This window comes from Vespula pensylvanica, chromosome 2 (genome assembly GCF_014466175.1).
Source record: "Vespula pensylvanica isolate Volc-1 chromosome 2, ASM1446617v1, whole genome shotgun sequence".
Classification (NCBI taxonomy): Eukaryota; Metazoa; Arthropoda; class Insecta; order Hymenoptera; family Vespidae; genus Vespula; species Vespula pensylvanica.
This window is the reverse complement of record NC_057686.1, coordinates 155,740-166,962: the sequence shown is the minus strand read 5'-3', so window position 1 is coordinate 166,962 and position 11,223 is coordinate 155,740. Positions and strand designations below refer to the sequence as shown.

The 11,223-nt window shown below is 45.0% G+C and overlaps 1 protein-coding gene across 3 annotated transcripts in view; it reads right to left on the bottom strand.

Annotated features, from left to right (window-relative positions):
* Nucleotides 1-4,238: 4,238 nt before the first annotated feature.
* Nucleotides 4,239-11,223, bottom strand: part of LOC122638217 (elongation of very long chain fatty acids protein-like) — a 14,780-nt gene continuing 7,795 nt past the window's right edge. For all 3 annotated transcript variants that reach the window (XM_043831075.1, XM_043831076.1, XM_043831074.1), the window contains 3 exons: nt 8,215-8,352; nt 7,721-7,963; nt 4,239-7,611 (listed from right to left, as the gene is read on the bottom strand). In XM_043831075.1, coding sequence (XP_043687010.1) covers nt 7,258-7,611; nt 7,721-7,963; nt 8,215-8,352 — 735 coding nt within the window. In that variant the 3' untranslated portion in view covers nt 4,239-7,257. The remainder of the gene's footprint in view (nt 7,612-7,720; nt 7,964-8,214; nt 8,353-11,223) is intronic.

Here is an 11,223-nt window from a genome sequence, read left to right as displayed (position 1 = left end):
TCCCCTTCTTTTCAAAGACCCAAGTGCCAATCCTCGTCCTCGTCCTCGTCCTCGTCCTCGTCCTCGTCCTCGTTCTCGTCGTCGTCGTCGTCGTCGTCGTCGTCGTCGTCGTCGTCGTCGTCGCCCTCGTCGATGGCTAGGATGAGTCGATTTTATAAAAACTTTTATTACGAGAAACCATTCGTCGAATAGTTCCAAATTCTAACCTTATCGAGCCGATAAACGAAAAAGCGCGGGATTACGTTTTGATTCGCTTCCTTGTCCAGAGATGACGCGGTCTCCGCGTCTCGCCGATGTAAACGTCGTTTCGCGTTGCTTCGACGATTTGCATTTTCGCGCGAATTACGAATTCGTCGACGATCGCAAGCGTGAGAGAAAGGATCGAGGAACGATCGACGTGACGTAGGCGATCTATGATAATTAAATTGACGAGTCCTTCTTTTTAGCAACCATTGTACGAAACATGATCATTTATTCGTTCTCTTATATACTTGATTATGAATAAAAATATAACTCGCAATAAATAAACGATAAATAAATCTCTATCGACAACACTTTGCAATTTACGAATGTCATTTCTTTCAAACTCTTCTCACCCATCGAGTAACTTTGTTTTATTAATTCCTCTCCCCTTTGCTTGGGCGACACTTGTCCTACGTCGTAATAACAACTAATGCGTCTTCACCTACCTATTTTATCAGCCATCTTTTACTCGTGCAATTCCAAAGATCGACGAGACGAATTTTCTGCCAACGAAAGGGGAGCCCGGAGAGTGGCTAATTCTCGCGTACCGCTCGAGTCTCGTTTCAAAATTTGTTCGCGCATCGAGCTCTCACTCACTCACACACACACACACACTCTCTCTCTCTCTCTCTCTCTCTCTCTCTCTCTCTCTCTCTCTCTCTCTCTCTCTCTCTCTCCTTCCCGCAAGGACCTCACTGGAGACGTCGTTTCTTCAATCTCGTTTTATTCTCGAGCAATTCTCCCCGATTATGTACAAAAATATAATGAGAATCGATAACCGTTACAGAGTTCGTATCGTTATAACATTAGGTACGCGACGATAGACGGACGCGTGCGGCCGTCCTTCCTCTTCCTGCTCTCCTCCCGTCGAACGCTTCGTCCTTCGAAGAACGGTCGCCGATATTATTATTCGTTTACTTCTCATTTTTCTGTTTCTTCTTTAAACGATGCTCTCTTTGCCGTCGGTCGATTCTAAAGTTTCGTTATAATCGTTTTTATACGTATACCGTACTCGTATCTTTTTTTTCCTCTCTTATTATGTACAAAGATATCCTTTTAATGCGTTTTCTTTTAAATTCCGGTACAAAGTCGAGTTTCTCCCTGCGCGCGCATTATCCTTTAACAATTCTTTATTTATTTTTTTATCAGCTAGGGTAAGAACACGAAAGACGGGCCGCTTTCCGGCGCGGAAAATAAATTCCATTTGTGCCTACCGATACGTTCTTTGCTTCTCCTTCGGTCGGTCTCTCTCGATTCGAATTTTCCCGCAAGTAATCCTTTTCTTTTTTTCTTTTTTTTTCGAACTTTCAAAGGATCCTTCGAGCACACGCGCATCTTACTCGGAAAGCGTAACGCGCGAGGGGAAGCGATTCGTGTCAGGATATTTTCGACTTTTGCCTATCGTTTGCTTTCGTTTCTCCTTTCCCGTCTCTCTCGCTAGCTCGGCCGCTCGCTCGCAACATGCGGAATTTACAAAAAGTTTGCACAACGAAATCGCTCGCGTACATAGTGGTTTATACTCGATGTCGACAGTCGAGTGCTCAAATTCTGTTCCATTTTTTTTCTCTCTCGTGAAAGGTGCACACTGTCGGCGTCGGACTACGCACGAATCCTGCATTAAATCGATCGATCGAAGAAAGAGAAAATGAAAGAGCGATCGAGGTACGCTTCTACGTACCCGTATCGTTCGAGTCTTTACTCGTCAAGTATTTATTCCTCTTTCAATTTTTGTCCATTTGTAAATAAAACGTTCGTCGAAATAGGGAGTGTACAAATGTCGGCGTTTTTGGTGCAAGTTTACGATTTATAAACGTTTCCTTTTTTCTTCCTCCTCTTTTTCCTACATGTACGTATACTTTACGAAAAGATACAATTGCTAATCTCGAATCGATTACGCGTTTATATTGGTTCTTTGCTCGTTTCTGGGTTACGATAAACGGATAAAACGTGGAAGGTATAAAGTTCGTCGATCCTTATCGGAGCCTCGCTCCGAACACGTTTTGCGCTTTCGTATTTATACGCGTGCACACGAGCAGACGTATAATACTAAATATTAAAAAAAAAGAATAAAATAAAATAAAACAAAAATAAAAGAGAGAGGAAAAGGCCAAATAAAAATAAAAATGATAGTACACGCTTCGACCAGGTATGCGGCAAACAACACGAAGAGATTTCGCTGAAAGGAGACGAACCCGAGCAAGTACGACGGGAGATATGTGTATACCTGTGGCAACGACGTCCGTGCAAAACGGTCGAAAGAACACGTACGAACGGAGAGAAATAGAGAGAGAGAGAGAGAGAGAGAGAGAGAGAGAAAGAATCGCAAACGACCGACAGGCAGACCGGCAAGGACGACGGGTCCTTAAATCCAGCACTCGATTTTGTCCTTTTTCCCGCGACTCTGTCGTACGGTCGAAAATTTTCCTTGGAAATGGACGATGGCTCCCTCTAATTCGCCCTATTGGAAACGGTATTTTGTCGCGCGCAAAGGGCGAACTCTTAACTCTACGATCAAACGTCAAAGCCTTTGAACACAGTAAGGGCGATAGAGAGACGCGAACGAGACGACGAGGGTTCGGATCGCGATCAGACGAGAATTAGATTCCGGGATAGCGATGGATTTTCTATGCGTAATGCGTTACGTCCGTGTCTACGTGTAAGTGTACTTGTACGTATAAGCGTGTACGCGTCCGCGTAAGGATGCGAGTTTTCGAAGATGATTCCCAAAGACGATCGCGATCGCCGACCGTGCAAACGGCAACTTACAAAGGACGAAAGGAATATGAAACGCGGGCGAGGCAAGATCGCGACTCTTTTTCCTTACGTCTTTCCTTCTTCTTTTCGTCTTTTCGCTTTCTTTCGATCGTGCGCGTTTCCTCTAAAATCCGCTCGTCCTCGCGAACCAAAGGAAGGAGCCGAGTGACCAAAGCCGTATCCCTCCCCCCATCTCGGACCCTCGGCTTATTTCGTTGAGCAAATATCTTGCAAATCGGTGCCGAGTGGGACAGTTACCTCGAACCAATGCCGCGAAGTTATCGCTCGTTCGTTATTGAGACTTAGCGCGCGATTTTCATTTTCTCGATTTAACGGTAATAAACGTTCCTAAAATGCGTCTCAAAGTCGACCTCTCCCGCGTTCCAAAGTCGGAAAACTTTTCGTCGTATATCTCCTGGCGGTCAAACTATCTCCTTCAATTTTCATATCGTTAACGATAGCGAGCGATGAGAGAAAGGAAGCTTCGTGGTTCCACGAATCGATGGCAAGGGCGACACAGGCAATGCGAAAAAAGAAAACGCGATGGGGGAAGCTTGCTGAAACGATTTCGATGCGTTCGCTCGATCAAAAATACAAGAAGAAAATAAAATATAATTGCTACGAACGAAACTAACAAAGATTTAAAATTTATCCTCATTACATTCAACTTCCTATGTATTTCCATGTTTTAACGAACGATTTTATCGCATAACCGTAAGTCCGTCTTGATATTTCACATAGGAAAAACATTTGTATCGGTCAGTCTCGTCGATATACGAGAAATAGTTGGTCCGATCATGGAGCACTTCATCCAAGCCGTCATTTCTGACGCTTTTTCGCAAATTCGAAAACGTATGTACTTTTTTATATGAATTCTGTCAGGGCGAATCTTCGGATAAAACCAGACAACTTTAAAAAAGTTATACGAGACGAACCAACAACCGGAAGGCCGACATCGGTCACTTTCCTCCATACTCCCCCTATCTGCCTATCTCTCTTCGTTCGAGAATCGAGTCTTTCCTCTCTTTGGCGAATAGTTTGACCAACGACTTTGACGTCTTCTTTCTTCTTCCCTCTCGACACCGAGACAAGTGTCGCATAAATGGAAAACGTTGTGGAAAATAATAAAGATCAAGCCGAAGCAAGAAAAGAAAGATGCGTTTTCCATGACGAATCCATCGACGAGGACTAGTTTTTCTCTCTCTCCCTCTCGCTTACTCGCAAAGACCTCTCGGGAGACGTCGTTTCTTCAATCTCGTTTTATTCTCGAGCAATTCTCCCCAATTATGTACAAAAATATAATGAGAATCGATAACGGTTACAGAGTTCGTATTATTATAACATTAGGTACGCGACAATAGATAGACGCATGCAACCGTCCTTCCTGGTCTTATCTCGTCGAGCGGTCCGTCGTTCTCGACGGTTGCCAAGGACGATCGATCGCCGATATTATTTATTTCTCCTTTAAACGATTCTCTTTATCATCGATCGATTCTAAAGTTTCGTTATAATCGTTTTTATACGTATACCGTACTCGTATCTTTTGTTTTCCTTTTTTATGTACAAAGATATCGGTCCTTCCCTTTACATCGATACAGAGTCGAGTCTGCCCTTCCGCGCGCATTATCCTTTAGTACATTTCTTCGTTTATTTTTTTATTAGCTGGGATAAGAACACAAAGGGCGCCAACACCTTTCGACGCGATCGTTTCGCGATTCCGCGAAAAATAAATTCCATTTGTGCCTATCGATACGTCTAGCTCCTTTTTCGATTAGTCTCGCTCGTTAAACCATTCGTACTTTCTCGCGCGAATACGCCATCGAAAAGTAATCTTTGTAATCTCGACACTTTTTTTATTTTTCCAACGTTCAAAGGGTACACGCGACCCCTTCGCTTCTTACGGTTTGAAGGAAGAAAAGAAGCGCCTTAATTTTCTCAACCTTTGTCTACTTTTTCGCTTTTCGTTCGCTTTCGTTTCTCTTTTTCCGTCCACTCTTCTCTCTCTCTCTCTCTCTCTCTCTCTCTCTCTCTCTCTCTCTCTCGCTCGCTCGCTCGCTCGCTTTTAACACGTCGAATTTACAAAAAGCTTCCGAAAAGAAATCGCTGACACACGTATTAGTTTATATTCCAAGTCGACAGTTCAAGTGGTCGAATCATGTTCCGTTTTTTTTTCTTTCTCGTGAATGGTTCGCGTATGCCTGTACGCTTGTGCGACGAAAAGAGGACAAGTGCATTCACTTTGCGGTCAAGACATAAAAAGGAAGGTATTGAATATGCTGAAGTAATCGGCGAATTTTAATCGGCGACGTCGAATTATGCATCGAACCATCGACCGTAATGAAAGATCGTGGAGAGGAAAAAGAAAAAATGGAAAAGCGATCAAGGTATACGTTATACACATGTATACTAAATCATTCGAACCTCCAGTCGTCGAATATTTATTCAACTTTCAATTTTTGACCATTTACGAATAAAACGTTCATCGATATAGAGAATGTACAAACGCCAATGATTTTAGTACAAATTTATCATTTATAAAAGTTCCCTTTTTTCTTTCTCCTCTATTTACCATACGTACGTATTACCTTAGGAAAAGATACGATCGACAAATTCCAATCGAATATATCAATTCCTCGCTCATTTTCTCGCGATAATCGGATAAAACGTGAAAGGTATAAAGTTCGTCGATCCTTATCGGAGCTTCTCTCCGATCACGTTTCGCGCTTTTATATTTATACGCGTACACACGTGCAAACGTATAATAAAAAACATTTAAGAAAAAGAAAAAATAGAATAATAAAAATAAAAATGATTGCACACGTTTCGCCCAGATACGCGGCAAGTAACGCGACGCGATTTCGTTGAAATTCGAAGATGCACGCGTGGAGAGGTACGAGGAGAGATATGCGAACACGTACGAACGAAGAAGGAAAAAGAAAAAGAGAGAGAAAGTACCATAAACAACGGACAGACGGACAGACAGACAGACAGACGGACAGACAGGCAGGCAGGCAGGCAGGCACGGAAGAACGACAGTTCCGTAAATTCAGTACTCGAATTTGTTCTTTTCCAGCGACCTCATCGAACGATCGAAAATTTCCATTGAAAGTAGACGACGGCTCCCTCTAATTCGCGCTATTAAAAACGCTATAGTAACTTAGAACCAGCACCCTATCGCGCGATTCTCGAATGCACGCGCGCACGCAAAGGGCAAACGCTTAACTCTACGACCAACATCAAAGCCTTTGAACACAATAAGGGCGATAGAGAGACGCGGACAAGACGACGATGATTCCGATGACGATGAAACGGGAAGTAGAGTTCGGGATAGTGATTGATTTTCTTTGATAGTATATAATGTCATATGTATATGTCCTACGTGTAAGTGTACGTGAACGTGTAAGTGTGTGTGCAACACGTAAACGCGTTGGCGTGCGAGTTTTCAAAGATGATTCCCCTTACCCAACCACCCACCCATCCACCCAACCCTTTTACTAGCCGTAATACCTTAAAATCACATATGAAACATCACACGTTTATGCTAGCTGGACGTGCAACGGCAGCTTACAAAAGACGAAAAGAAGAAAAAAAGAAGAAACGCACGCGAAGCAAGGGCGTGACTTCTTTTCTTTCAAATTTTCTTTTTCCTTTTTTTTTCTTTCTTTTAGTTCTTTTTTTTCTTTTTACAATTGTGCGCGTTTCGCCTCGAATCCGCTCGTCCTCTCTCGGACACGTATCTAAGTCCGCTCTACGTATCTCTCGTTACTCGAGAATCGAGTCTTTCGTCCGTTCGACGAAAAGTTTAACGCAACTACTCTGCCATCTTCTTTCTTCTTCCCTCTCGACACCGAGGCAAGTGTCGCATAAATATATAAGACTCGGTACGTACACAGCAACGTTACGCGAAACGTCCTTCTCTAGCGAAAAGTCGTTTCGCCGATGTTATGGAAAATGATGGATCAAGCTGAAGCAAGAAAAGAAAGGTGCATTTTTTCCTCGATGAATCCATCGACGAGGACTTGTCCCCCCCCCCACCCCCACCCCAACCCACCCCTCGAAGTACTCTCAATCGTCACTTTCTTCTTCGTCTCTCTATCTCGTCTTTGGCGGACAATGTGCGATCGTTTGGCAGCGACTGTCGTCTACGTTGCGTCAACGCGAATTATTCGCTGTTAACGGAATGTAAAATTCGATGAGGCGAGCGGATCTCTTGCGTCTCGAAGCAAGTCTTTGAACTTTCTTCGAGATGGTGGCACGGCCCTAAGCCAGCTTCTTTTCGGTGTTGTTGTTCGCCACGTAGCCGTTGTTGGTGCCATTGCTGTAACAACTGTTGTACTCCTTGTTGTAGATGGTCGCGTACGTCGATATACCGTTTTGCTTTGGTTTCGTCGGATAATCGTTGAGGACGGGCATGCACGCACCGTTGTTCGTGCCGTTTGCCATGCTACGACGACTCCTCGATTTCCCAAGCGTGTATTTCGTTTTATAAAAGTCCGAGAAAAGACCAAAGAAGAGAAAACCATGGAGACTTATCCAGATCATGAAGCTTCGAGGATAGTCGCAATCTGTGAAGAGCAACTGAAACTGGTGCACCATGATCAATACAAACTGCACCTGAAAATGAAAAAAAAAAAGATATTGAGAAAAGAATCTTTGAACGGATTCTTTTCGTTTTACGACGCATTATCGCTCCTTTCTTTTTCGCTTGAGAATCTTTCCTCACCATTTGTAGCGTAGTGAGGTACTTTTTCCACCATATGTACTTTTGATATTGCGGGCCCATCGCCGCGACCATGTAGTAGAAATACATGATTATGTGGACGAAGGTGTTCAACAGAGCGAAGAAGGTACTATGACCACCCGGCGCGAACTTCATACCCATCCATACGGAAAAGGGCATCACGCCGTGGTGTATCACGTGAAGGGTGGACACGTGCTGATTCTTTTTTCTCAGGATAAAGAACAGCTGAAAAGAGACGAGAGAACCTTCGTTAAAACGCCTCGAAGCTCAACCGGTTCCTTAAACAATCGATCCTTTTCTTTATCTCCACTCGAGACTACGACGGACGTCTATCGATTTACATACACATTTAGTTGTTATTCGATTATCACCGGTTGTCTTTCCCTCTCTACCTTCCTCCCTCCCTCCCCCCTCCCTCCCTCTCTCTCTCTCTCTCTCGCTCGCTCTCTCGCTCGCTCTCCCTCCCTCCCTCTCACCGTATCGAAGAATTCGGTGAATTTGCTGAAGTAATACCACCAACATGTGTTCGCCATCCTGAGCGCTAACGGACTGGTCGAGTAGTCGACTGGCTGACAACGAAAGCTGTATCCTCTCGCCCAACCACTCATCAGATACTGAAAACAGAAGCATCGTTTGATTAATATCATCTTTTTTTCTTTTTATTTTCTTACTTCTTTACGTAAGTATACCCAACGATTTAGACTTTGCTCGAACAAAAACATGTTATTCGATTCGTAAGAACGTTTCAATATTACATGTCGTAACCGATCGCGAACTCGCGAAAACAAAAGAATTCATAATCGAGTTTCCACGAGTATTGAAAAACAAGCGCGCATATCGTGCCAAAGTTTACGATAATAAAAAAAGGAATAGGTAGACAAAAATGTTGGAATCGCGTGTCGAGTTACGTACACGCCAAGATGACACGGAGAAATCAATTCTTTACGCCTGTCTTATATGCGTACACACGCGTATATACGTATACGTATACGTACGTACGTACGCGCGTACATCAAGCGACAACTTTTGGAGAACGAAAGAAGGACGAGTCCGGAAACTTTATGACGAAACTTTGTACGAGAGAAATAGTAGAGATATCGACGTTACTACGACGAACCGAAAGAGACGAACGAGTCTTGGAATCTCTTATTAGCTAACCTCCGATAACAACTCTCTCGTTAGACGGTGGTTGTTGTAGAATAATTCGTATCCTCGAAAAAGTCGGGAAAGAAACCGCTCCGATACCGAGAGCGATCGACGACGATCGAAGAAAGTAGAGACGAGGGAAGCTCTTTTTTTTTTTGTCGCTCGTTCGAAAAGACCGTACAAGTGTCGGGGCACGCTCGATCGGAAGCAACCCATCGAGAATTTGGTTTAATCGAGACTTTTAGTCTTTATCGATCGCGCGATAAGATGCCTAATAACGCGCTAACCCGCATAAAACCGCAAACAGCGCTTTCGTGCGAAATGTTGGATCATCGAAGGAATGAGATATCGTCGAAGGGTGCTCGAGAACGTTGAGTGCGGTAACGTTACGACTTTGATATAATTCGAAATACAGGCGACGAGGTAAATCACGCGAACGAGCTCCGTTCAAAGTTAAACTCGCGCTAGAAGCAGCCTTCTCTGGTTGACGCAGAGGACGGGAGAAGTAGGAGGAGGAGATAGTGGAAAATCGTTTACGAGGAAGCTAGCGTGGCTTTTAGGTCACCGTACGAAGCGGCCCAAGTACGTATGTATCGTGTCGCATCGTACGTATTAATACACACGTTGATCGTACGTATGTACGTGGATGCTCGAGAGAGACACGCCTTATATCCTACTCCGCTCGGCCGAGCTATCAAAGCGATATCAATCCTTTGCGGCCTACGACTGTCGTTGCTCGAAGGAATCGTCGGTCACTACGTACTTTTAATCCCCCCAAAACCAAAAGGTTCTTCTCTCTCTCTCTCTCTCTCTCCCTCCCTCCCTCCCTCCCTCCCTCTCTCTCTCTCTTCCTCCCTTTTATATCCAGCCACCCTCAAAGCTCTCGCGTCCCTAGCATCGATCGATCTCGGGGAATAATCAGAGCACACGGCCTGAATAGACAACGACGACGACGACGTCGTCGTCGGCACCTTGTTTTCCTTCTCGTTGCCCTCGTTGATTTCGATCTTAACGCGAAATAAGTTCGATACGTCCGAAGCGACGTTGAGAGTACGCGTATATACTCGTCTCGATCGTTTCGCACGATATACGCGCGGCGAAGAGTTCGATGGACGAAACTGCAAGGTTTCAAAATGGGAAACGTAAGAGAAACGGCGTCGTCCGTATCTCGCGCGACTTATCAAATAGATTCGTCCCCGATAACGACGCCTCCTCGCTAGGGCCTTGAAATAGGGACGAAAGCAGCGAGATAAATATCGAGCAACGATCGGTTATCGTTTCGGCATGTTCGTCGGAGGATCCGCCGGGGAAATCGAACGAAAAGAGAGAAAAATCTCGAAAGAGAATAGGAATAGACGATCTTCCGCACGAACTTGACCGTGTTAACGACCCTGAAAGCGTCGGTAGGGCAAACGGCGAGTCGCGAGTAGAGTCGGTGCTCCTCTCTACCACTACGACCAAAAGCAACGCTCGACGAGAGCTACCGAGGTCCGCGCGTCCGTACGGACGCATTGGCCAGCGCGCACGATCAAAGTACGTACGTACGTACGCACGTAGGTGCGTGTCAAGGCCGCGACGATGCGTGATCTCATCGCATCGTCGCTCCGCGTAACATTCGGCGTACCGTCGTTGCTCCGTGCAATCGTAACGATGAATCGCTCGAGAAAGTATTATTTCAAGGCCGTTATCGAAAACGACGAGACTCTCTCTCGGAAATTTCGTATCGAAGAACCTCTCGTCGAAGAATTAGTCATCCCCTTGTTAAACGATTTATCGATTCGAAGATTAACGGGAAGCGTTGCAATACGTGATATCGCGCGATGGAATTTTGATCGTCCGGCTGGCATAAATCGAAGGATAGCGAGTTTCATTTTAACGAGCGATAAATCTCGAGGAATTTTCTCCTCTCTGGATGCTTATCGCCTCGACGAACACCGAACGAACAATGGGATTCTCGGGAAGCGGGGGATGGGGGGGGGAAGAACTCCGAAGGCGGTTGCGTTCGGCGCGATCTAAAAGCACCACGCGTATCCGCGTATTTCGATTGGACGTACCCTATGTATTTTAAGGTTAAACGAGATTCGTAGGTGGCAAACGCCGAGATAAGATCTCAATATCCCCGTTACGTTCGATCGGAAACAGCCCCGGGCTGCCGGAATCTTTTCTCGAGTCGAGCGAGGCGTCTCTAGCTAGATTTCTTGGATTTCGAGAAAGACGATAAGGGCTTCCCGTACATAATAGCAACGCGACGCGCTACTATACCGGACGTTTAATAACGCTCGCGGGCATTGGATGAGATATCCGATGTAACGGTGAAACTTTGTCGAGAGAGAGAGAGA